The sequence below is a fragment of the Lontra canadensis genome, unplaced genomic scaffold (genome assembly GCF_010015895.1).
Source record: "Lontra canadensis isolate GAN:19392208 unplaced genomic scaffold, GSC_riverotter_1.0 scaffold49, whole genome shotgun sequence".
In the NCBI taxonomy this organism is placed as follows: Eukaryota; Metazoa; Chordata; class Mammalia; order Carnivora; family Mustelidae; genus Lontra; species Lontra canadensis.
Genome location: NW_022631043.1, coordinates 3,299,827 through 3,327,260, shown reverse-complemented (window position 1 = coordinate 3,327,260; position 27,434 = coordinate 3,299,827). Strand labels below are relative to the sequence as shown.

General features: G+C 50.7%; 1 protein-coding gene across 2 annotated transcripts in view; it reads right to left on the bottom strand.

The window, feature by feature from the left end:
• FAM135B (family with sequence similarity 135 member B) overlaps nt 1–27,434 on the bottom strand; it is a 269,959-nt gene that overhangs the window by 73,233 nt on the left and 169,292 nt on the right. For both annotated transcript variants that reach the window (XM_032873483.1, XM_032873484.1), the window contains exons 4-7: nt 19,099–19,238; nt 11,392–11,462; nt 6,176–6,349; nt 1,186–1,312 (exon numbers count right to left, since the gene is read on the bottom strand). In XM_032873483.1, the coding sequence (XP_032729374.1) occupies nt 1,186–1,312; nt 6,176–6,349; nt 11,392–11,462; nt 19,099–19,238 (512 nt within the window). The remainder of the gene's footprint in view (nt 1–1,185; nt 1,313–6,175; nt 6,350–11,391; nt 11,463–19,098; nt 19,239–27,434) is intronic.

The following is a 27,434-nucleotide window of genomic DNA, read 5'->3' as shown; positions in this document are numbered from 1 at the left end:
GCAGGAGGGTTGGCAACCCACTCCTCAGCTTCTCCTGTGACAGAGAGGCTTGGACCAGATGGACGCATGACTGCGGGCCAGGCCAGAACACACTTCTGCAGCCAGGCCTCCTGGCTGGGGCTCAGGCTGGGGAGCTGACCTCACAGGAGAGCCAGCCAAGTGCAGACCCCGCTAGGCCGGGCACCAGGAGTAGGGGGCAGGGCTGCACAGGACAGCGTGGACCTCCTTTAGCAGCAGGGGTGGACAGGCTGAGTACGGAGTTGCCCTCCCGACGTGGATGGGCGTCAGCCGACCATGAGGAATCTGAGTGGGAGAATGTCCTCTCTCTGCCTGCCTTCTGGCTGGGACACCAGTGTTCTCCTGTCTGCACACTGGACCTCAGGCTGGAATCCCACCACCGGCTCAGCTCTGCCGGGTCCCCAGCCGGCAGGGGACAGGTCTCCAACATCATGTGAGCCAATTCTTTCCAACAGATCGCTTTATATTTTCACATCGTATATACATAAATATGTCAATGTCATTGGAAATACTATAATCCATTCTTCCATCTCTCTATCTTTTGTTGGTTCTGTCTCTCCAGGGAAACCAGACTCATGCGGGCTGGTCCTTTCTGAACAGGTCCCTGATAAAAATAATCCTGTGTCGGCTCAGCAGAGATACAGGCAGTGATGCTGCGTGTGGCCAAAGACATGCACCTCACAGAGGGTAAGGATGGGTGTTGATGGAGAAGAAAGAACAGGGGAAAGGTCGGGATATGCATATTTGCTGAGCCCCTACTGAGTACCAGCGCCGGGCTAGGAATTTTACCTTCATGACAGCCAACGGCTATACACACCACCCCGGAAGATAATTACGTTTCCATGACCTCACCTGGCAGGAGGCAAACTGAGGCCCAGAAAAGTGAGCAAGACAGAGACGGAGCCGGGGTCTGAAAGCAGTTCAAGGCCAAGGGACTTTCCAGGTTCCCACACGGTCCAAGGGAAACCCCTCACAACACGCCCTCACGAGGGACCACCCAGAAGAGATGTGTGTGAGGACCCTGGGGCTGGTGTATACCCCAGAGCCTGGCATTGGCAATATGTTTTACAAAAAGGCAGGAATGGATGGACAGGTGAGAGGAAGGGACACATACCACGCCTACAAAACTGAGGGTGGCCTTGAGGCCACATCCCGTGTGGACCTTACCTCGGAAGAAGTCGGCTTGCAGTATCCAGCTCCGAAGACCAGGTTTTCCAGAGAGAGGCTGGACTGCTCTGGTCCCGTGTCTGGCCCGCCTTTACCAAGCCAGGAGCCTCTTCCCGGACGGGTAAAACTGAAAGGCAGGGGGATTGAAGAGGAGAAAAACAGTGTGAAGAAAGGCGTGGGGCTATGAGCTCAGCCCCTTGGGGCCATTAGTGGGGCGCTGTGAGATTAGCCATTTAGAAGTAGGTGGCCCCCCACCCCCAGGATGCCGACCTGACAAGGCAGCACAATTGGCATGAGATCCTGGGAGGTAAAATGGCACTTGTCCTGCTCAGTGGATGAAGAAATACCCCTGAAGGCCAAGCACGTGCCTGCCTAGAGAAACTGAGGCAGAGCTCCCAGGCCACGGGACCGGAGGGACAGACGGGATGGGCTCCAAGCCAGAAGGACGGGGGTTCACCTGCTACAGTCTGGGTCCTGCTTCTACTTCGGGGCACAGTCCCCAACTCTACCCCTCCCTGAGCCTCCGTCTGTCCTCCCGTAGAGGAAGGGACAACCATAGCCCCCTCTGGCACAGGTGCTCAAGAAATAATCCTGGAAGGATTTAGTCCAGCCGGCAACCCACCTTCCTGCTTAACATCATGACAGGGAACAAAAGCTCCCATTATATTTCCATTTAATTCATTTATGCAAATATGTACCAGGCACACGCCCCACAGCGGCCAGAACGTTAGGTGGTAGGGTGGCAGGGGGGCCAGAGGACGCAACCATGGCCCTCTCCGCAGAGATGTTTCTGTCTAGGGAGGGACGCAGAGGTGACAGGATGAAGGTGGGCTCGGAACAGTGAGCACAGAGAGCAGTCATAAAGCCAGCTGGGCGGAGGAGGACGAGCTGGAGGTGATCCAAACGGAGAAGGGCCCAGAGGTTAGAGGCCGCCAGTGAGGCTGGTGCCCCCGGGCTCCAAGCCCAGCGGAGCTCCCAGAAGCTACAGGACATGGGTACGTTTTTAGCCTCTTGTTGCTTCTGAAGGGCTGACACCTGGGAAAGGTGGGTCCCAGCACTTTCCCCAGGGGCTCTAAGGATTCCTGAGCGTAGCCCAAAGTGGCTTCAAGGACAGCGTCAGGCAAAAAGTCACGATTCCATAAATGCTCCAGTTGCTGTCCATAATACCACAAATGCAATAAGCTCTCACACCGTGGTGACTGTCTACATGGCTATTGTTGATAACACCACAAATATTAATGCGTGTAACGTAATCATGACTCTGATTTGTTTGGAACTGCCATTTAAAGCAAATGCACAAACTACAAACGGATAAAAGGAACATTGCCGAAAAACAGAGAATGTGTGCGTGAGCTGTGATGCTCACGACACATTTGGGGACAGACAGCCAATTCGTAACTGGAAGGACTTGTTATTTCACTTAACGGTGGGCTTGATTAGCTTTTCCAACGGATCCGAATCCCTCCCATGAGATCCAGCTCTCCTCATGTAAGGTGTAAAAATCAGGTTCTCTTCGGGGTGTTTCAGGAAAGGCGGAAGGTCTTTTGAGGTTAAATTTTAATTGCACACCTGCTTCTTCCTGACTGGATTTAACTGATGCTGTGAAACTCAACTTTTATGGAAAAAAAAAAACTAGCGTTCGCCCTATTTTACAGGCATTTCCCTTCATTTTAAAGGTTTCCCTCTGTTCCCAGCCACTGTGAGTGAACTAATAGAAATCCTTCCTGTAAAATCCAGAGAACAGAAGACAGTTCTATTTTTACCCCCATCCCGGGAGGAGCCAGGCTCTGGCGCTGGGTAGCTCTGTGTGCTCCTCTCTGCCACGTCTGATTTGCAAGGAGCTCTTTCCGTCAGAAGGTTACATTTTCTACAAGGAGTTTCCAGATCCCAGGTCCTCGTTAGATAGTATCAGTGCTCCCAGCAGCAAGAGGAGTGACACCTGCTTTTCTCTGTGAACACTTAATCTCCGAGCGGGACCCTAGCATGTCCTCTCGCCTCTACCCTGATGTGACTCCCAGCCCAGCCCACTCTGGCCACTTGAGGGATCTTCACGAAACAGGCTTTATCAAGGGAGGGTCTTGCTCAAAACCTTCCCTGCCTCCCTCTTGGACAGTAAACAGATTCTCAGTTCTGTACCATGTCATTACCTACACCACTAAATGTGACCTTTACCCTCCCCAGTTTATTTCCTTTTTTTTTTTTTTTTTATGTTTTTATTTATTTATTTATTTATTTATTTGACAGACAGAGCTTACAAGTAGGCAGAGAGGCAGGCAGAGGGAGAGGAGGAAGCGGGCTCCCTGCTGAGCGGAGAGCCGGATGCGGGGCTCGATCCCAGGACCCTGGGATCATGATCTGAGCCAAAGGCAGAGGCTTTAACCCACTGAGCCACTCAGGCACCCCCCCCCCCAGTTTATTTCTTGATGTCACAATCTCTGATCCCCTCGGTCCAGCTCAAAGGCTGTTTCTTCTCTAAAACTGGTCCTGGTTTCCCCAGAGCAGAACTACTTCTTCCCCATGCTTACAGTTTGCTCAGCTCAGTGCGTGCTTATGAGGTGCTGGCCAGGGGGCCGAGATCAGGGCCTGCAACATGGTAGACACTGCCCAGATACGAATCCGCTGAGGGCATGGCCCAGGGTTCTCCGTGTATGATCTCATTTAATCCTCCTGATACCCTCCTGGCATGCACCCAGGCAGAAGCTCAGGGAACTGAAGTCACTTGCTTGAGCTAACAGGCTTAATCAGCAGGAGGCTCAGGACAGAACCTGGGACCCTCCTGCCGCAGAGCCGACTTTGAACGCCATCGTACACCATGCTCCCAGAATGGGTTACACAGTGAACTAGATTTAAGTACTTAAGATGTCTCTGCCTCACCAGCCTCCAGGCCTTTCAGGGTCCTGGATGCAATCTGTCATCCCAGGGCTTCGTGGCTCAGCCTTTCCAGAAATGACTAAAGCTTAGGGTGTCCACCCGTGACCGAGCCCGCGTTCACCACGTGCGGCACACGATGTGAGCTTCGTCTCGTTGTATCCCCTTCATTTCTGTTGGGCTCATAACCCTACTCATTTCTTAAGTTAGCTCCTTCCTTCCTCCCTCCATTTCTCCCATTCCTATTTTGATGTTGAAACTCTTAGAGAGGTTAGATACCTCTCTGACGACCCCCAGAAATTACCTGGAAGTCCCAGACATCAGGCTGGGCCTGAAGCCGCCCAGCCTCAGGAGCTCCGTCTCTGGGACCCAGAACAGCCTACAGGGCACTCTGCTTTCCCAGCCGGACTCTCGGCTCACCTTCAGGACCCTGGAGGTCCGGCCACTCACACAGGATAGCACCACCAGCCATCCACCCTGCATCCCTGACAGCAGACGGACTGTGACCTCATGTCTGCCCCACGGCCACTCTCCGCCGAGCCACAGAGCGAGCGCACAGCCAGCGGGGCAGCCTTACAGGGTCTTCATACTGTCTGCTGCTTTCTGGACTCTGTCTCCTGCGATTTCCCAAACTCGGGTCTGCTTTCATTTGCTTCTGCCATGTTTTCTGTCAAACTCTGCTCAGCATCTGCTGTAGGATAATGCCATCCAAGCCGAGGGGCTCCCTCCATTTGATTCTGCATTCTCTGAGGGAAGCATCTTTAGCAATGACTCCTTGGTATACTGTGTGGGTCCTAACACCATTCCTGGGGCACAGCAGGCCTTCAGTACAGGTGCCGAGAAAGAACGATAAGTAGTCCCATGGGCTCCCTTCCGGAGGTCTAGTTTCCTTGAAGGAGCTCAATCCATGATGGGCAGGAGAAGGTCACACTTGTTCATGCTTGCCAGCAGGGCCGAGGGGCCAGGCACTCTGCACACATAGCCCATGACACCAGCTCTCTCCACCTCCAGTGTCCTTGGCTCCATTCACGGGCCCTAAGCTAAAAACCACCCCCCAAAGACTCTACCCAGTTCAAAATCCAATGCTGCTCAAGGCCCACCCTATGCAGGGCCCCCTTTGCTCTCAGAAACTAGGCTTTCTTAGTCCACTGAGCTTTTCTCTCTCCGGCCCACATTTCTTGACTTGGGACTTATTGTTGACTTGATACACAGGCACCCCGTCTACCATTCAAGGTCAGTGTCTGAATTAAACCCATCAGCAAACATAACCCAGGATGGAGCTCGGCCAAGAGGCCCAGGGACTGAGTGAAGGTCTCCGGGGCAGCATCTCCTGGCCATGGCACCTGGCCAGGATCCAGGTTCCTCCTTCCCTATTCACTGACCCCAACCTGGGCCTTACCCAACAATAATCACTGGGGACTGCAGTGTCCCCCACAGGCATTTTAACTCCCAGTGCACAGAAGCTATCCTGAGAAGGGACCCTGGAAGTTTAGCTCTTTCCCAGGCTCATATTCTCTCCATGAATATCCCAAGCAACTCATGCCCGTGAGCACAGGCAAGGTTTCGAAGTGACCTGGCTTATGTCTGGCCATGCTAGGCACACAAGACAAGGTACCAGCTCTGTTCTTCCATTTGTGGCATTCCTGAAACCTCAGGGTCCTGCTTTGGAACAAACAGCAAGCCAGGGAGGGGCCAGCAGACAGAGCCCCTGCCCCGGGCTTGGCCACATCCTCTTCTGCACTTGCGCCGCATGAGGGCTCCTGGCTTAGCGATGAAGACAGCGTGTATCGGGGACATGCGGGGACTTCTCAGCTAAGGCATCATTAGAATAAGCAAAGCCTGGCACGGGGTCCAGGTATGATCCACTGCTGGCAGGTTTTCAGCCCCCGGCTCCCTGCCCATGCACCCCTGACTCCCGATGCACTCCCCACACGCCACTCACCTCACCCCAACTCCTGAGGGAGGCCCAGAGCCTTGATAGTCAGCCTGGGAGAAGCTCCTGTGGTCGGCCCCCATCAACCCCAGCCAGGCCAGAGCCCCCCAGCTGCCCCGGGGATGGAGCGTAACAAGAAAGGCAGAGCGGCGCCCCCGCACCTCCGGGATCATGGTCATCGCTTCCTACCTGATCAAGGGCTGCTGCAGGGCCACGAGGGCGGCATGGATGGTCACCGAGATGACTGACAGGTGGAAGTAGTCGAACATGACGGGGACCTGGTGGTGCAGACCCCTCCAGGCGTGGAAGTGTAGGCCGAGCGTGCGGCTGCTGATCAGGGGGGCCCCAGACACGTCCCTCAGCCTGGAAGGCAAGTGAGTGCGTGCCCCTGAGTGACGGCGGGCCAGCCCTGCTGTCACTCAGACAGGTCTGCATGACAGCCTCTCCCCGGGCCCACCACCACGCGCACATCATCTTAGTCAATCCCTACAATCACCCTGTCTGGTAGAAATCATTTCTCCTGTGATTGGCAGATGAAGAAACCCCGTGTCCAAGAAGAAAAAGAAGTCAGGAGGCATCACACAGCTATTTCTCTCTCTCAGCAGCCCAGGGGCTCCAAGGGGTGGACACCAAGCCCCCTGTCAGGCCAGTGATGGAGACACACTCAGACCCTTCCCAGGGCTCATCTCAACATAGAAGCCCTCCATGGTCTCCCTCCCCCACTGCTCCCCTCCCTCCCCCACTGCACATCTCCCTCCTCACTGCTCCTTCCCCTCCCCCCGCACGCTGCGCAGGAAAGCACTTCCTTTGTAAGTCTGTGCTACTAGATCTCTAGCTCCTAAGGCCAGGAAATGTGACTAATCAGCCTTTCTATCCCCAACACCTAGCATCTTATCCTGCACACTATAGAAGCTGGTCCAGTGTTTGCTTACTGAAGAGAATAATTGTCTGAGAAAAATGCTGAGTTCCTAAGTTCCTGAGTTCCTAAGCATACCGATTAAATAGTCTGACCACTTTTATCATGGATTCCTCGACCTTTGTTCTAGCATTTTGTCTTTGGTGCCTGATTCCCAAGAGACGAACTGGCTGGTAGGCAAGGTCCAACAGAGCCTCTGGTGAGAAAAATAGGGTTGCTTCTTCTCTAAATAAAATTCCTCCAGTGCTAATCTCAAGCTCTGGAAATTAATCCCTCAGGTTCTCCAAGTTTCTCTGAGCCAGAGCACTTGGGAAGCCTGGATGGACATGAGTAGAGCAGAAGCTCAGAGAATAGTCAGAGACAAACTTCTCCTTCCTCCACAGATGGGGAAATGAGACACAGAGAGAACAAGGGTAGCAAACTTGCAAGACCTGCCCCAATGCTGCTTCCTGGAATCTTTGCTGCTTATGCCTTGTGTGCAAAGGAAAGCCAAACACCCAAATCATAGCAGCCCCGTGTGACTCCATGAACAGACCACAAACAGGGCCTCCTCTCTTCCCAAGGAGAAGCATGATTTGGAAGGGGCTAGGAGGATCCCTCCTGAGCCTCCGAAAGTCATTAACATTTATAGTCACTTTAATTCTGAGAACAATGTACTGAGGCTTTACCGTGAACAGAATCCAGTGCTTTTCCCTTAACCCATATGATGATCATATGAGGTCTTTCCCAGCACTATTCCATTTACAGACAAGGAAGTAAAGCCAGCATGAGTAAACTGACTTGTGCCAAGTCCTAAGACAGAACCAGAATGCCAGACCTGCATTTATCTGACCACGCAGTCCATTCTGTATTACCGGACTGTATTGGAATCCATTCATACACAGGCTTGTGGGAATCACAGAGATATTCTTAGGCTAGAACAATAGAGGTGAAGTACATGTCAGGGTAGTAAAGATGTCAAAAATGTGAAAAAGAATTTAAGTCACATTAATCGGAGTAAAGACCTCAGAATAAAGGAGGTGATAGCTGTTTTGTGCTCTAAAATGTTGCTAGAACCAATCAATGGAGATAAAAATCAGTCCATAGTGGTTTCAATGTAGAAAGGACAGAGGTAAACCTGAGAGCACTGAGAGGAGAGTGTCTGCATTTATATAAAGGAACTTAAAAAAAATTAAAAAAAACACAAAACATAGAGAAAGAGCCCTGATATTTAATTGGAGATGAAGAGATGACTTTATCAAAAAGTCTTGTTTACCTGATCTTAAAGGGTCAACCTGACTGAGAATTTTTCTAAGTGGTTGCTCGGACTAAAATCCAGGGGAACGGAGGGAAGGCACACAAAAAGGACTTGTTGCTTAAATGAAGAAGAATTTCCTCATGGGCAGAATTGCCCAGGGACAGAATGGGATCTGATGGGCAGGAGTGAGTTCCCTGCCCTATGCAGGCGTATGCTCCTGGACCTTCACAGTGTAGCAGGTGCGAGCCCGAGGGAAGACGAGAGCAGGCTGATCTTGACCTTGGGGATGGGATAACCATCTGCCAGGAGGGGGTGCTGTCCTGTGCCCTGCAAGATCTTCACTGGCATCCAGGGACTCCATCCGTCACGTTCAAGTAGCAGCACCCTGTGCTTAACAATCAAAAATGTCTCCAGATGTTGCCCACATGTCCCTGGGGACAGAATCTCCCTGCCCACAGGGAACCACTGGAGGAGATGGGGGTCATGAGACCTTCGAAATCCCTGAGATTGTGCACGGTGCTTCTCCGACTGGTCTCCACTCTGGCCCACGTGGTTCTAAAGAAGCCTCTGCCTGGGTCATGTTTCAAAGTCTAATATGTGTCCCCAGGATGTGCTACAGACACTGTCTCATCCTTAAAACCAATTTATGAAAATGAAAAAAATATGGCATTAGAAATTTCGCCAGCCCCTTGCTTCCTGTTCCTCTTAGCTAATCTTATACTCCATGAAGCCCCCCTGTTCTGATTGTGATTAAGTGCTCTGTGTTGCCGAGAGGAAGGGACATAGGGAACCCTGGACCCGTGTGCATCTAGGAAGCCACAAAGAGGAAGAAGACATTGATTAGGCCAGCCACACACTTGAGATGTTGTCTCTGTTAATCTTCATAACAGACTGATGAGGAACCAATTGTATAATAATGTCCATTTTATAAATGAGGCTGCTGAGATGTAGGAACATTCTGGGACTTGACCAGCATCTTGTGGTTGATGAGCACAGAGTGTGAGATGTTGAATTTCATGCACTTTGTGCCCATTTCTGTTAACTACTGTTTTGATGGCAAGATGGTCTCAATTCCTGGGTCTACCATGACTATCATTCAGGCTGCCTGGTGGGATGCAGGACTTCTAGGCTGAGGGGTAGGATTCTCTGATGACTTAGAAATGTCTACCACGGAGTGACAGATGGATGTTTCTGAAGGAAGCAGGCACAGGAAGAGAATACAGGTGGATTAATGAGATGCATGAAAGACAGAAATCACAGATGTTTGAGGGGACATATGAGACCAGAGCCAAGAGCTTCACTTCTGAGTCTCTAGGTTAGGAAGAAAGCCAGCCTCCTACAGGGTCTCTGAGTTCAGTATGGCTCTAGAATAATAAACCATGGGGATGGTGTGAGGAGAATAAGATCTCCCAAGCATCCACCATCCCACGAAGGAGTAAGCAGCAGGTATGAGGGAAATGCATGGCCAGAAGGGCTGGGTCCAGACAAGAATGAGCAATCTGTGCTATTGAGCCCAGACCCCATGGCAGGACCATGGACAGATACTCCTGACGCCCAGGACACTAGACGTGACCATCTATACATCAGCAGATGTCCATTCTCAAGGTGCAAAAACATCGGATCACCGACGTCTCAAAGAATCCCGTCTGCTTCAACTCCTCATGTTATGTAAACTTCTATAACAACCAGACGCATCTCAGGGATGAGGCCGTCCCTGAGAAAGGGGAGAAGGCTTCGGGAGGGAGTCTGAAACTTGAAGGGATGAAGGGATCAGGGGATTGGGGGACTTTTCCAGCTGCATCAGACCATTGGCCACCCGGTTCTCCATTATCCACGGCAGAGCACGGAGCATCAGCTGAAGTGGTTGTAGACACCAGAAGGGGAGATTAATTTGTGGAGAGTGGTCAGAATAATTCTCCGAGAGTCTGCTAACAGAACAGAGGGGAAAGGAGTGTCTTGCCCATAACTGTAAGCCTCATGAGAGGGATCTTCAAGTGAGCTTGCTCTGGGTCCCTTAGAATTGGGAGAACGTAGGTCCTTGTGCCTGCCACATCCTGCAGAAGTCTTATGAGAGAAGCTGAGGGTGGGTGTTTCGGCCACAGTGGGCAGGATTGCAGGGGGAGGGAGGCCCCACCAGTGAGGGATTCAAGTGCCTTTGTTCATTTCCCAAGGCCCAAATGTGGGTTCTTTGGAGAAGAATATGCCAGAAGAGCTCCCTGCACGGAGCAGATGAGCCAGGCACAGGAAGCATGGCTATATCAAAGACCTGCAGGGTTGGAGGTGGGGGAGTGAGGAAGTTTGACTAATTAACGAGTAGATCCCCAAGGAATGTATAGGGATACCCCAAGAACAACTAAATCTGCCTTGCATGACCCCTGCCCACCCCCCATCCCCCGCCATCTCCTTCCTCCTTACTGCACTTGACCCTGCAAGGTCCACACACTCCAGCCGGGAAGGAGGCAGGAACAAGTACAAAGCCGCCCACCGTCCCTCCTCTGCACCGGGAGCTTCCTGACCTGAGCTAGCCTGGGGCTAGGGGTGGTGGGCTATAGGCGGGGACGAGGGCAAAGAAGAGGTCAGAAACCGGATGAGAGGTTCCAGTTTTGCTAATATCCTTGACTGGACTTATGATCCCGGAAATAGGGACCATCCCCTTCTGACCTCACAGAACCTGCAGCTGACAGCTCGCCCGAGCAGGAGAGGAGGCCCCAGCACAGGCCGAGAGGAAGCAGTTCCCGGAAGAAAAGCCGCTGTCTCCTGCTTGTTTACTCAGCAGGTTACACATAAATGGATTTTCAATTTTCAGAGAGTTGAAACATAATAGCGGACATTTAGTACAAAGACGCAGAATCCCGGCCGAATCTCCTTGGATTCAGAAGGAGCCTTGAGACTTGCTGCTTCAGAGTACGGTCATTCATTTAAAGACCTAATGAAAATAATATTGCACTGAAAATGAATGGAGGTGCTAGCGACGAGATGGTGCCAGATAATGAAGGCAAGCGGGCCGGCTGTTTTCTGTGCACGCAGCACACAAGCGACCGGCTTAAAATGCATGCCATCAGCAGTGACCACGTGCACACCCTAGCCCCGTGGCTGGGTGGGCTGTGGCCGCGGAGGCCACTGTAGCTGCTGCTCGGGAACCTTTTCCTGAGCCATGTTCTAAGGTTCAGGGCCAGGAGGTGCCCCAGGGGCAGGGAAGGGCCGGAGGGAGGAAACCACAGGCCCACCGTTAAGGACGTCAGGGACACTCACTGCTGCTCACTGTCCGTAAAGTGCAGATCCACCTTGAGCTGAAAATCGACCTCACTTAGCGCCTCCTCCACCTGCAAGAGAAAGCGCGGAGGAGTTAAGGGTCAGATCTGGTCCAGATCAAAAACGTGGCTGGTCTGTTTCTCACAGTTTAAGACAAGCCTCTCTCCACAAGGCTAATTTCACTCCATTTGTAAAGCGGAATTCCCATGCACATTCCATGGAATCCCAGTTGAAGGGGAGATCTGTGTGTATTCCCAGGAAAACAGAAGGAAGAGATTTATGTAGTCAAACGTAGGGGGAAAGTCAATGTGCCAAAAAAAAAAAAAAAAAAAAAAAGTTAAATAAGTTTGCTATAAGTTTGCTATATCACAGGACTTTTGAGAACTTTATTTCCCCAACGGATTTGATCTGGAATCCTTTCAGGCAGGAGGGAAGTGTTCCGTGACACCTGTTCTGGGAAGGGGGGCTAGCTGTGAACTTGCCCACAGGAAACCCCATCTGGCTAGTGATGGGACGACTGTGCAGGTGACAGTGTCTCTGCCCTCAGGCACGCCCACTTGCTGGGCACCACTGTCCGGGTGTCCAGAGAAGGCTGCTGACCTTCAGGAACGTGAAGTCACTCTCCAAGGTGGCTCAGCTTCCTAAGAAAGCAGAGCTTTCGTTTTTGTCTTGAGGTCTGTTACACTCAACCATTTACACTTTGGGACAGTTTGGCATTTCCTGTCCTATCCACAGCTGCTTTCCTTTGTAACTTTCCTGTTTTCATCAATTCGCAAAGGGATCTATTGGTTCTACCTGCCAGCTTCCCACATACACCTAAAAGCTGGCACCCCTCATTCTTCTTTTCCCATACTGAACACCCTCCCCCCATCTCCAGGAAGATTGCTTGCCAAAAACCAGATCCCCCTGCTGCTCCTGCTCCATGGAGAAACCCAGGTAAGCACTGTGCTCCTGGACCGGAACTCCGGCTCCTCCCCATGCCAGACTGGCCGGAGCTCTTCATCCCTGAAACCCACAAAATGCTGGTTTCTAATTTCTCTCTCAGCATTCGATGCTTCCTATTACAATTGCTTCACATTTCTCACCTGAAAGTCAGTGAGCCAGATTGTATCCACAGACACATTTTGTTCAGTCTGCACAAAGCTGCAAGTTGCAACTCCCAAATTGCAAACATTCAAAAATCGGGCAACTTCACATTTCTATCACAAGTCTCCAGCTTCTACTAAAAAAATAAATAAATAAAAATCCCTGGATCTGGTAGCACAGGGCTGCCATCTAGAAGCCGGGTTTGGATCAGGCTCCCCACATTCACGGACAGTCCCCAACTGGCCTGTGGCCAAACCCCCCTGGCCATTTTCTTGCCTTGTGTCCACAGTAATCAGTCACCATTAAGAGAGAGAGTAGTCTTAATTCATTCTGGATCCCCAGCTCCTGGAACAGAGCCTGCCACATAGAAAGTATTCGTGTATCCTGAGGAATAAATAAAGCTCTTCTCCACCCCCACTCCTTTTGGGTTTTGTTTCTTTGCAAATGTCCTCATCCCACAGGGGTGGAAATCTCTTACCCAAAGGCATCTCTGGAAACACGTTCCTGGTTAAGCATAACTCAGCAGAGACATATGGATGGAATTTATCTTTAGGTCCCCAGGGTTTTAAAATTTGTTCAAAAAAAAAAAAAGCTTTTAAAAGTTAACATTTTGCTGGATCCAAGTGCTATGAATAACTTCCGCTTCTAGCTTTGTTTTGCATAATCGCAAACCTTGCTTCGTACACACAACCCAAGCAACGGAGCCTCTTGCCACCCGTTCCTAGGAAGTGAGATTGGCAAAGGAAGGCCGCCTAACCACCTCCTGAGCATGCTGGCTAGCAACGATTCACTGTGAGCTTCAGTTTTAAACTTGCTGCAAATCCTCTGGAACCGGGAGAGGAATCCCGGGCCAGGATGAGCTTTGGCTAGATTGAGCCTGGCTACGACTTTACTGATGTCTCAATAATTTAATTCCAGGAGGCTCCAGAATGAAGCTAACCACCGAATTTGCCCTTGGCTGTTGGCTGCCCTCCCGTCCCTCCAAACACACACACTCGTGCATGGGCACATGGAGGAGGTTACACACACATGCACACATTTGCACATGCACACATGCATGAACACTTGTGCGTGTGCCCTTCCACTGCTCTGCCCTATTTGGTTAAAGACATCACCTCCCTTTCAGAGTCAATGTCTAGCACCAGCAAGCCATGTGGTGTAGCTCTGGACATAGTAACAGAAGCTAGTATTTGCAGAGGAGATCCTGGGAATTCCACTGTCCATTCTATCTTATTCAACGTGGACAAAACCATGAATTCAGAAATACTGTCTCCATTCCCAAATGAGGACCTTGAGGGTCAGTATAGTAGCGAGCTCCCAATTCAGCTCTCCCAAGGTCAACTGGCGAGTGAGGCCCACGGCCCAGATTCGGTCAAGGGCTCATCTGCTTCTTTGGCCTTTTTGCGTGGTCCCATCTGAGTTGCTGGGTTATGCGTTCTCTCCCCAGTTGGTTTTGACGCCCCTCGTAATGTGACTCTCGCATCTTCCCCTCCATTCTCAGTGTCTCTCCGGAGCTACAGCACAGCCCGGTGGGAAAGAAGGTAACAGTGGAAATCAGTCTACCTGGGTGCCATTCTTGGCTCTACCCTGGGCCAATTAACCTTTCTAACTTGGTTTTCTTATCTGGAAGATGAGGATAAATATGACCTTTATTCTTAGACAGCACTGCTGTCGTGTGACTAAGAAAATGCACAAAGAGGACTGAACTCAGTGTACGAACAAAGACCATGCTCAACAAATACTAGTTATTGTTGTTATTTCTGAATTCCTGGGGGACTGACCCCGCCCTCTCAGGACCCTCCCTGCACCAACGCTACCCACAGGCCTGCATACCGCTCGTAAACACAGATGTCCTGGTCAGGCTGCCTGGGTTCAAATCCCACCTCTACCACTTCCTAGCGGCAGGACTTCGCTCCAGCTACTAACTTTCTCTACATCTCTGTATCCTCATCTGTAGGATACATCACAGGACTGTAGTGATGATTCGGTGAGCTCTCCCAAGCAAAACACTCAGCACAACGCCACACAACACACACCTTATAAATGCAAAGCGGTATTTATGTTAAGATCCTGGGTGTGTTATCATGACTCAACCTGAATTCCTACCACTCCGCAAAAAGAAACGGTCTTCTTCTAACTACCTGGACTGTCCATGGATCCCAAGCCCATTATCCGGCCAAAATACAGTCAACGCCCACCGACCTTCCTTGACTACAGGATGTGCCACGTCCCTTACGCTTAACCTGAGCCCAGGTCGCTGCGCTCAGCTGAAACACAGCTCCCTCTCTCCACCCATCCCCACTGTGGCTGCCTTTGCCATGGTGCCTACCAGCATGCATGGACCAGAGCTCTGCCCCCATTCTCTGGAGCACTGGACCCCACTTTCTCTATTTCCAATCCCAGCTCTCCTCCTCCTGACTCCTGAGGGAGCCTCAGAACAGGTTATCTATGGTGTTCAGCGAGGCCTGTGCTGTGTGTTGAGTCTTCAACGCTCCTGTCCAGCCTCGCACCTGTGCCGCCTCCTACCCCACCAGAAATGATGTTTCTTCCCCAGATCTGCCTTCCACCTCACTGCTTCTCCCTGCCCTCAATATGCTACCCACGGTCTCAAAAGCCCTTCACGGCCTCCTGTGGAAATTCCACGCATCCCTTGAAGATTCCCAAGTCTGAATCAACTCCGTCTGCCTGGCTCACTAGGTCTGGGACGGGCTCAAGAATCTGCATTGTGAACAAGCATGCCGGGTTTCTGTGGTGTGGTTACGAGAAGGGGTCACACTTCAAGAGATGCTTTCCTTTTTTAACCCTATAAAAATGCAAACTTATCAAGAAAGACTTTTTGGTGTAATCTGCTCCTCCTCCTTCTCAGGGCACCAAGCATCTTGCTGTTGAGAACAGCCTTCCTTGCCTGGGCTGCTGGGGAGCTCAGCGCTGACTGTGCAGCTGCCGTTAGCAATGCCCAGCACCATGTTGGTGTACTTTGGTCTATGACATTCATCCCGGGCTTCCCGGCTTTTCCACCCCCTTTTCATGTTTTTCCTCTATTCTGGCTAACTCTGTTGTTGTTATTGTTCTCCCCTTTTACTATTCTAGGCATTTGTCAGCCTTCCCAAGTTCTCTGAGTGATTACACAGAGCGTATGCAAATGAAACAGTCATCCTACTTTCACACTCACTCTTCGCAACTGTCATGAAAACAACCTATCCTAAGCCTTAAGCTGGGATGGCTTCTGTCCATGGCCGTGTCTTGCACTGACCCATGCCCTCACAGTGCAGACACAATCTTTGTGTCTATATTTTCCATAGCATGGGCAACGATATGCTTGACGTGTAGCCATCAGATGAGTGTCCACTGTCCACAGTGAGGGGCTGTGTGCATGCGGGAACATGAGCTCTGGCCAAGTGGCTATAGACAGTGTTTTGGTTATCAAACACAGGTAGTCACTGAAAAAGAGCTAATGCCTCTCTGCTCAATACACAGTGTTTATGGACCTATCTAACTAACTTTAGCCGTCACTGACTTGGGTGGCATTGTTTGCCGCTGTCTGGAGTACCCCAAGGCTGCAACAAGTTACTGGCTTATAGAGATGCGTGACTCCGTAGAGGAAGGGAGCAATGTGCATCGTCACAAGGACTCCCTAGTCAACGTCAAAACCGAGGCTTGTTACAACCTCACGTGAGCTGAACTTGGACGTTGAGAAAGGCAACAAACTGCCTGGGTGGGAGCACATATTAAATTCAGATGACAGATGACGAACACACCCGGGCAATGTCCAAACCCAGCCTCCCAACGTAGCTGCTGCCCAGAAGGGCTCTGAGGTCAACGTGGCAAATGACGATGGTCCACGAGAGGTAAACCAGTGTTCTCTTGTGAGAATCTGTGTGAGACATGTGTGGGCGCACAGCCTTGTCTGGAGACCTTGACGCTCAAAATAACCTCCGCGATCTCTTCCTAAACTGGGCAGGAAGGAAGCAGAGGATGCTCTCAAAATGAAGACTATGTGTGGTTCAGGAAAGTGCTGACTCACAAGGGGGTGGGGACAGTGTATGGGAGCCACAGACGAGGGCCGGGGTGTCAGGGCTGGTCACTGCAGGACATCTGGGCCGCCCGGGGCCAGGAGACACATTCAGAGGGACTGGTTATCAGAACTGGGGAGAAAGCCACGTGGAGTGAGCCCCCTGTCCTGAGCTGAGGCCTTGGCTAAACGTTTAACAACCGGGTCTCAGAAGGAAAATTAAAAACCCTCATTGGCAGCATGGCTGATTTCTCTGGCACAATTATTTCCACCACAACCGATTTCCAGCTGAACGGGACATCGCTGAATGGGGAGGTGGAAAGAGACGTGTACCTTTGGCTCTCACAAGCCAGGCTCCCGCACACAGGATGAGCAGCCCTCTTGCACCCAGCATGGAAGGAGCCCGTGGAAGGATCCCACTCTCCCACCTTCCCTCCAGTCACCACCAGGCCTCTCACAAGCTGAACCCAAACAGAGACCAGAAGGTAAGGATACTCCGGGGCAATGCATGCAATCGGCTCCAGGGTCCAAAGTGGGCGGGGAAGGTGGGGGCAGGGCACCAGCCGTCAGGAGACAGTGGGCCCAGCTCACGGGAGCTGCTTTGGGTCTCCCGGATGTCAGTTACAGACAAAGCGTTCCAGGTCACTGTGATGGCACAAGGAGACGAGGCTCAGTGTAACTGAAGGCTAACAGGCCCTGGAGGTACCGGTTTCTGCCTGGAGAGAAGGGGGTTCCAAAGGCCCTAAAAGGAGGGATTTTGAATTGAATTTGTTCATTCACCAAGTCATCTGCTCACACTTGCTGGGTGTCTCTGACTGAGTCCGATGGCAGGCACCGGTGTTGCAGAGACAGAGAAGCTCACAAACTGGGAGGGGGTGAGGGGCAGAATCTAAGAGGAACATCGCGCCCTTCCACCTTTCAGACCAAATCAGTGGCTCCCCACCAGCAAGAACGAGCCCGGCTTCCCTCCCACGCACCGGCAGCAGGAAGTCTGGCCCCACCCGCCTCTCCAGCTTCACCTCCTGCTCCTTCCCTCCACTCACGGTGCAAGTCACCTTGGCTTTATTGCTTTTGCTGGGACACATCAACCTCATTCCCACCTCAGGGCCTTTGTCCTTGCTGTGCCCTCCCCCAGGGATGCCGTCTCCCCGAGCGCCTCGCACGCCCAGCTCCTCGGCACTGTGATCTCACTCAGTGCTGACTTCTCCTGCCTGTCCCTTGTCCTCCAGGGAATAAGCGTCATCTCGTGTGAAGGTTGTTGTGTCGGAGCAGGAGCTCCGGGTGATCAGGAAGCAGAAGCCTTGCAGAGTTGCCCTGCCAAGCACTCTCTTCCATGCTGGTCCAGTGGTAGCCCCACAGGCCCTCCAACAGGGGTGCCAACTCCCAATCTCAGGCCCTTGTGGGTGCTCCTTATAGACGAGTAAGCCGAGCGGCGGGCACTGCGAGGCTCAGGGACAGGGTGGCACACGGTTTACTTCCCTTCACTGTAACGTGCTCATCGGACATTAAAATACAAGCCCCAAGACACCAGGGATATTTTCTTATTCTAGCTTTAGCCACTAACAGGTGCTAGTCAGTACTCAGTCTGTCTCTGAGGGACAGATAGATGATAAATGAATGAAGAACGAGGGACAATTTTTCACCTCTGGCCACAAAACGGGACCTGGTCACCACCTAGACCGTGAAAGACATGGACAGAAAACCACGGGGAGGAGGAGGATGTCACCTGGCCAGCAGGGCCCGTTCCACGCACCACTTAGGGGATGTAAGTGGGGAACATGCCTCTAATCCGACTTTCCTAAAATGGGAAGGGACTTCCACGTCATTCAAGGTCTTCTAGCAAAAAATGAGCAGCCAGGCTGTGGGGATGGGGAGTGGAGGTGGGACTGGGCAAGTGGGAGCAATGGCTTAGACTTCAGATATTTCTTCAAAATACGTTAATCTGAGGAATAGAGAATTTTTTATCAAGTTTCCTACCAACAGAATGAGATCCCCAAGGTCTATGGGCTTTTTCTCATGCTGCCCACCCTCTCTGCATGGGGTGCCCTTTCTGCTTCCCTCCATCTGAGGGACTCTGAGTTTGTGCGTCTCGAAGCCAGCTCCTTGCCGGGACCATCGATGCCCCCTACAGAGCTCATCTCTCCATCCCGGGGGCCCTTTGTTTATTTGAACACTCAGCTAGCATTGTGCACGTCACCCACCAGGGCGGTGGGTGTCCAATCCCTCGAGGGTAGAGTTCTTGCCACCTTTCCTGCCACTTTGTCCCCCAGCCAAGGGCCCAACACAGAGCCCCACACAATGCAGATACCCAGTGGGTATCTGCTGACTGACTCCTTGACGGAGCCCCAGAACCAACAAACAAACGGGCACATGAAGAATGAACAAAAGCATCAGTCAGGGAGCTGATGGAAACTGCTCGGAACATGGCAGGAGGAAGCATATGGATAAAAGAAAAAGTACAAAAAGCATAAATGAGTAAGTGCGTGGGTTCTCTAAAGTCATGAATCCTGTCGGACTTCAGAGCAAATCTATGGCTCCTCCTTCACTTCCCGTTTACCCAGCAATGGATACAAAAGCCCTTGTGGCTGGCAGCAGATCGCGTGACTTACCCTTTCTCCATCTAAGAGCAAATGAGCCCGGAAGAGGACGGCGTCATTTATGGAGACCTCTTCGTTCCTGTACAAGATCTGAAAGACCCTGCTGTGCACGGCGTTCTCATGGGCGTAGGCTGAGTGCAGGCTGCTGCTGTCTGCAAAACAAGAAAGAGTAAGAGCCCGTGAACTCCAGGTCCGTCCCGTACCTGTGGCCTCCTCCAATGTCAGTCCAGCTCAAGGACGGTAACGACCCCCAGACACATCGTGGTGTCCAAACATGAAAACCACAGAAGAATGGCATCGCACCCTATAAAGATTGCTGTTGCGGGAACTAGCCTGTCATCTCAGAAGAACCTTATTGATCCCTTACAGACCACATGATCTGATCTTGTTGTGCAGTGCTCCTTGGTTGGAAATCAGTGCCCACTCAATTTCTCACCTGCACACATGTCCCCTCCTCTGTGAGGTTTTCTGCAATCCTCCTCTCCTGAAATCAGGGAGGAAGTGAAGAACAGAAAAATAAAGACAAAAACTTCTTTTCCTTCTCCAAGGACCTCCTTGTGCCCTCAGAATCTCTCTCCTGAAAATGTTGTTCACATAACATGTATGATGTGGAGAACACTGTCTGGAGTTTCAGGTTAAGTGAATTCCAATGGTACTAGACATAAAGTTTTTAAAGGACCTTGTTCAACTCCTTGTGTCTTCCAAAGCATTCCAAGTATACCCTAATCCCTAAACCCTGTCTGCACGTTGAGTTCAACCTCGGGGAGACACGTCTGTCTCATGAGGATGAGAGACTTGCCCGCATCTGCTGACCAGAGTTATGGAAAGCAAACAGGTGAATTTCTCAGAACCACTTAACACATAAACTGCATGCTAGGGAAAATATAAAAAACATTCTCACATAAATAATGCTAATGTTTCTACAATATAAGGCAACGATTACCTATTCATAAAATGGCCAGCGGTGCGGTACTTTGCAGCTTCCAACATGAGTTCATGTACGTTACATTTCCTTAATCCTTCCAGGAAATGGCTAGGGAAGATTTTACTACAGATGAAGAGAACCACGGCTCAACAGAAAAGAGGCAGGAGTCTTGGTATTTGTATGTGATGAGGCATCGTGAGAATTTATCCTCACGTCTATCTATTTAACAACCAAGAAATCCCAGGTGAAGGAACAAAATGTACCCATCTCCTAGCAAAAAAGGTTGATCCTCTATATTCACTACAGAAAGAAAGAAATGGCATGTTTACAAAGAAAGCCCAGAAAATAACAGGAAAAATCAGTGCAACCAGCAAAGAAAAACAGCTCAAGTGCCTTGTGCATTGTCCTCAGATGCCTTGAAGAATCCTGGGGAGACGGGAACAAAGGGTCGCTCTCAGCCCCCAGTGCAGAGTGACACCCAAGCTAACACCTGCCTTGGAGTTTGAGCAGAGGGAAGAAAAACATGTGAAGTCCCAGGTCGTTACCAAGGCCGCTTAGATGTGTCTGCTCTAATTTGCACTTCATCATGAAGGAAAGAGAATTGCCAGGCTAATGCAGACCTATTTAGACCCGCTGGATTCAAATTGATGTGGCTTTTAAGTAGAAGTGATCCTTGTGTGCAAATGCCTTTCTGTTTTTATTTGCTGCACCAGCCCTTTCTCTATCACTGTCAAGGTCTAGTTGATCTATCAGCAAGCCCGACACCGTGGCCGAGGATGGATGGGGTAACGACTCTGAAGGTCAGAGCAGCACCGAGCCGTCTAGCACCAGGAGGGACAGCCAGCAAAACAGTTCAATCACCGGCCTTTTTGGGCAAGTGACATCACCCCTTGTAACCACAGCTTTCCATGTGAAAAATGGGCATATCCACCCCGACCTCCTGGGATCCGTACAGACATAAAAAGCATAAAATAAATCAAGCTCCTAAGACCAGGCATGTACTGAGTATACGATCTGTGGTGGGATGACTCTTTGTGCTTAGGAAAAGGTCTGAGCATTTTCTGTTGAATACAGTTCCACTGGCCACATTTTCTTTTTTAATATTTTAAAAATTTATTTTAGATGAGAGAGAGAGAGTGAGAGAGAGCAAGAGAGAGAGCGTGTGCACACATGGGAGCAGAAGAAGGAGCAAAGAAAGAGAATCTCAAGCAGATTCGCCACTGACCACAGAGCCTGACGTGCGGTTCCATCTCATGACCCTGAGATCACGACCTGAGCCGACATCGAGTCAGATGCTCAACTGATGAGCCACCCAGGCTCCGCTCGCTGGCCGTATTTCTATGGCAGATTAAACTCCTCTGACTTTGAGCAGACTGACAAACTAGACCACAGGACTCCACGATTTCACAGATCACCAAATCCCAAAGTGCCCCCATGAGGCCCTGCATGAGGCATTTCTCATGCCCTATAGGACTTCCTGTGTCGTTTTCTTCTCACTAGTAAGTAGGGCATAAAACAGAGGTCTTCTTACAAGGGCAGGCTCGCTGATCACAGACACCTTCCAGAACTGTGGGCATCACAGAGACAATGCCTGCCTCCTTCGTCCCCACGGGAAATCTTCCCTCAACCGTGACAATGCGCACGCTGATACCTAGCCCATTATCTAGGCTCCCTCTTCCTGACATTCTGAAGGAAAGGTGGCTTTCTTCTCCTTGGCAAGTCCTCTTCCTGGAATTTCTAGTACCAGCTCTTCAGCTCATTTCATGGAGCTCTCCTGAGGGCACTTGTTCTGGCTCACCGTCCTTGTATGGGTCAGGCACTGGACACCCAGAGACGAGGAACGTGCATGTTCTCTCCACCCTTAGAGACCTTGGGGACATCCAGGATGCTGCCCTTTCTTCGTGGTGGGGTCAAGAGCCACAGGTCTCTTTAGAATGCTTTTACTGATTTTTTAACTGGAGTTCCACTCATGGGGTCCAATCAGAAAGTATAGAGTAGAGTCTCCCCAAATATCTATCTGCTTCTGTGTGTCTCAGGGTTGGTACCACACATAAGTACGTGAAAGGACAGCTGGAAATTTAAGGTCAAATGAATTAGTGGCAAGAAGTTGGGGGAAGGAAGAAAAAGGAAGGAAGAGGAAAAGGAGAGGAGGGAGTAGGAGAAAGAGAATAGGACAGAGGCAGAGGGATTCCTCTACAGCTCCCACCAATCCAGGAGTGAGTTTCAAGCAGCTTAACAGGAATTCCAGGCCAGAAGGCAAGAGTAAAAAGACTTTGAGGTTCTGCTGAGTTCGCTCAAACACACACACACACACACACACACACACACACACACACACACCACATAAATGAGCGGTACCAACAATCCGCATATCTACATTATCTCTAAATGTCTACAACCCGGAGGAACACCTTCCCTCTGCTGATCGCCACGCCCCCACCCCAGCCCCAGAGGCCTCTGCGAGTGCAGATTACACAGTGTAGGTGCTGTTCACCTGCGATGGACGCCCTGCCCTGGAGTGCAAGCCTGCTGCACTCCCATGGGCATTTACTCCACTCCGATTCCAAGATCATGGCCATGGCTCTGCTGGCACAGAGGAGCTCCCCGGAGAATCAGGTTTGTGCTCAACAGTGAAAACTCTGGGGAGACTCTTTCCAACCCTCCAGGCCTGGAAGCAGCTGGGTGAGATGTGAACTGTTGACCGAAGAAGATGCTGAGAAGCTATCACTGATTTTTTTCACACCGAGGCTGTATTCCAACATGAGGGCCCTCCAATACATCAGAGCTCACAGGAGTGGGAAAGCCAAGTTAGACTAAGAGCCACTCAAGGTCAGGACCTCCTTTCTCTCTTGCTCGCTCGCTCTCTAAGAAATAAAATCCTTAGTGGGGGGCGGGGGTGCCTGGGTGGCTCAGTTAGTTAAGCGTCTGCCTTTGGCTCAGGTCATGATCCCAGGGTCCTGGGATAGAGCCCCAAGTCCAGCTCTCTGCTCAGCAGGGAGCCTGATTTTCCCTCTCCTTTCCCCCCTGCTTGTGTGCTCTCTCCCACTCTCTATGTCAAATAAATAAATGAAACCTTTTAAAAAAATAAAACAGGACCTCCTTCAGTAAGGCAAACTTCCTTCTCAATTTGCCCCCCACACATACACTTTCTCACTGTATGGCCTTGGGCAACCCGTTAAATCTGAGCTTAAAGAAGGCAAGAGTCCTGCCCTGCCTAAATTCTACAATGAATCTGAGCCTCAGATGACATGAGTAGAGTATGCTTAACTGTAAAATTCTCCCAACCCGAGCAGATTTCCTAATAAGAAGAAGGTGATAATCATTCTTGATGCCAGGTGGTTCTCCCGCTATTTCTAGGCAGGACAGAAAGTCACCTTGAAGCCAAACTTTTTTTTTTTTTTTTTCCTAATCGTTTCAAAGAATAAGCAGAAAAGAAAAACACCTTGAAGCAGATGTGCACCGTTTCTTGAGAGAATGACTAGAGTGACTTCCCATATCCCTTCAGTGTTTTCTGGCTGGTAGGACCAGGGAACACTTACTGTGAAGCTAGAGAGGGATGACATGTCCTTCTTTGATTCCATCCAAGCTGCTACACCCCTTAGAAATACTTGTGACAAGAGTACAAGTGAAACAATCCACACAGGGAAGGTATAACCCCTGGGAGCCAACAGCCAAGGCTCTGATGACTCGGGAATTTGCAAGTGGGGAGACCCACTGGATGCGCAGATGTCACCCAACCAAAGACGTATTAACATACTGTATGGATAAGGCACTACTGTTTCCTGGAACTAAAGGTGGCTTCAGGAAAGCTGGGCTCAAGGATGACGACTCCAGCTGTTCACAATGGCCCAAGGGTTCATGAGTAGAAGGGCTGGTTTGGTTTCATCGTGAGCTAGAAAGTTCTGTGCATCCATCTAATTCAGCACAAAGGTTGTGCTTTGAATAGCAATGGCTGAGCATGTAAATGTCACCTAAAAAGTGACCCCTGGAAGTCCTGAGGCAGCCCCAAAGCCTTACGCAGATGACTGGACCAGCAAGGAGCTCACCGTTGAGGCTACAGAATTCCTGGAACTCTAAAGGACCCCTTCAACAGAACACCCATATCCCATGTGAAGCCCCAGTAGCAAGAGACAGATAAGACCCAGGTCCTTCCCAGCCTGGCTTTCGAAACAGGATCCCATCTCACCGTGTAACCCGCAGCGCCTCAGCCAGTGTGAGATGGGGGAAGCGGGTTAGTGGGTTAGCGTTTCTGCTAACAGGGCACTTAGATACAAAAGCACTTCTGTGGGATATCTGGAGAGACGCGGACATACGTGTACCTTCAGTGTCTGAAGCACATCATATTACTAACATCAATAAAAGGCTATGTTTTAGTTGTCATTTGTGTTGCCATTTGAAAAGATAAAAAGGTTTCCCTTGCTTTCTACTTAAAATATGGGATGCCCATGGAATATTGAATAATTTGCTTTAATAAACAAGGATATGAGTTTATGCCTTACCCATAATCCCAGATTAATATGTTTTTTGTGGCTTTTGCTATAAAACATGTTCACGTAGTCATTAAATTCTTATTAATCAACACAACAGCTATGTGTCAGGTCCTATGCAAGACAGTAGAATTCAGAAATGGACAATCAGAGTCCTTTTTGGGGTGTATCCAACTCTGTCCATGGATGGGCATCTGTCCATGGATGGGCATGGACAGGGCAGGACATGGGCAACCCCTTTGTTCACTTCCTTGGACCTCTCCTGTCTGAATGCATTTCTCATCTCTCCAGACACACTGCATTACTCACAACATCTTAGATGGCCTACTTAATCAATTTGAACCGAGCTCCAAGTTGTAAAACAAACTGGGTTTGAGCCCAGACATTGTTATTTATTAACGACATGGTTTGGAAACATCACTTCTCCATAAACTATAATAAATACAGAATTGCTCATGCATTGCAAATTGCTCCTTAGACGCTATCCTGGGATTCGCTTGAGCTCTAGCTACCTTCTATCCCTCATCTCACTTGACCTTGGGTGTGAGAGGCTTCATTTGACTCAAGAGAAAGCTGATGATCACAGGTTAAGTTGCATCTTCAGCATCAAATACAGTAAGCGGTACATCAGGGACTCTGAATCTTGAGCTTTTATTGCATCCTTTCATCCCTAAGTTTGTTTATCACTCATGGGCCATATGTCCATATGGTGGACATAACACCAGTCCCTGGTGATGCTACAGCAACGGCAAAGAATGTTCTCTGACATTTAGTCCCACATTTCCCAACTTCATTCTATCCTCACTGGACTCACATCACTCCATCCCTTGTGTTTTGCAGAAGTGATGCCCTAGGATGATGGAGGGTTGGGCTGTGCATACTCTAGTCACTCAGATATGCACAGAAGCCATCCGTGATGTCATTACTAATGAGTGCAGGGGGAAGAGGGGGCACGATCAGAAGTTTCTGAATGCCAGCAATAGTTCCTGCACGCAGGATATGGGACTCCTAGCCTACTCTGCACAAAGAATCAAGTTATGCAGCAGACACCAAGGCCTTGCAGAAACTCATGTTTACAGAAACTAAACCAAAGAAGGCAAAAACAAACAAACAAACAAAAACCATCATTTAACCTACTGGAAATGAACAAGGGCTGCCACTGCAATTCAGCAGTGAGCTTTCTCCCATCTACTCCGAGCAGGCTTAACTACTTAATTATAACCATGGCGACCTACCTATTAGAGGGAGCCCGGTAAGACCAGCACTTGGTAACACTCTGTTAGCCAATCACAGGCAGGGCTATGTAATCTCAAATGTAAAAGGCCAGCACGTCACCGCTAACAGACTCCAGGGACCCAGCCGGCTTCCCGCAGATCTGTCCTAACCACCAGCCAACTATGGCCGAGCCCAGCGCACAGCCTCCTGCCTTTGCAAGGACAAGAAACGGATTTGAGTGAAACGCCATGTGTTTGCCCTGGGCTCTGCTACCTGCCCACTGTGTTCCTACGAACAAGGAACTTCCCCATGTGTGAGCCTCAGTTTCCTACCCTGTGAACTGGGGATGAGAGAGAACTCCCGTTCCAGGGCTGCAGGGATTGAACAAGAGGACCCGTGAGGGCACCCAGCATGGGGGAGGGGAGGGGGGCGGGGAGGGGTAACATCTTGCAGGTGTGGCTACGTGGACAGCGGTGTGTCGCAGATGTGACTGTAGAAAGGACTCACAAAAGAATTCTACCAGCTGCTAGTAAAACTCTCAGGGGAAGTTCAAGGGGGATCTTCAGGTGCCCCCAGCTCTGGGGAGAGAGCAGGCTTGGACCAGGGCGGGGGCATGGCTTGCAAGGATGGAGGAATATTCTCACTGAGAGATTTGGGGTGAATTTTAACGCCCCAACCTCAGTTCTGAGGGAAAATAACAATAACTATGGCTTTTTACTGCTGGCCACCTTGCTTCCCCCTCGATCCCATGGCGTGTCTCCTCCTGCACCTCCCCCATCTCTGCACTGCAGACCCCCATCAGGGTCTTGAACCCATGTCTTTCCTCCTTTACGGGCTCTTCTCTCTCCCCAAGGGGCCCTAGCCACCCCAACACCGTACGCACCACTCAGACGCTGAGAGCTCCCAACCGTGCGACGCCAGCCCCAACCCTCTCCTGCGTGGCTGTGCACGGTCCCTCGGCCCCGAGACAGTACTCCTTCGATGTCGGATACACACCCTAAACTGAACTTACAGGCCCAAGACACAACCTCTACTTTTGTTTCCCGGATGTGCCTCTTCCCCTGCTCTTACCCATGGCAGTACCACGCTTCCTGGTCACCTTTGGTTCGTCCCCTCAGCCCCTTAGCCAGTCATCTGGAATCCTGCAAATTCACATTCAAAACGTGGTTCTGATTAATCTAGTCCTTCCTCTGTCGTTTTAGGGTTTTCTCTCAGTATCGAACACGTTCCTACTATCACCACGCTTGGGTCCGTTAATACAAAATACAAGCCGGACGCCATCACCCCTCGTGGCACTCAGAATAAAACCTGCGTCCTCCATGATCAGTGCGGATGCCGCCGTCAAGGTGAGGGCTGAGCACAGAGCCAGCTCTGCGTGAGGTGTCCCGACAAGTATCTATAGGATACGCAGCTGCATAAAGCTCCGAGTGACCCAAGCCCTAAGACTTTGGCCGCGGCACTTCATAAACATTTGCGGAAGCGGGCTGAACCCCAGCTGGAGCAGCTCGCTCCCGAGGCTGGCTGTTTCCTGCTACACCTCACGATGGCCCGGCCCCCCCCCGCCCCCACCGATTCACATCCCCTGCGAGCAGCAGGTGCTATGTTCACCTGAAAGGCACAAGGTGGGGTTTTCTGAGAAGGGTGTAAGGCCCCGTCTTGTAATCCTGAAACCCATTCTGTTCGTAAGTCATCAGGAGACAGCAAATGGGAGACAAAGAGCC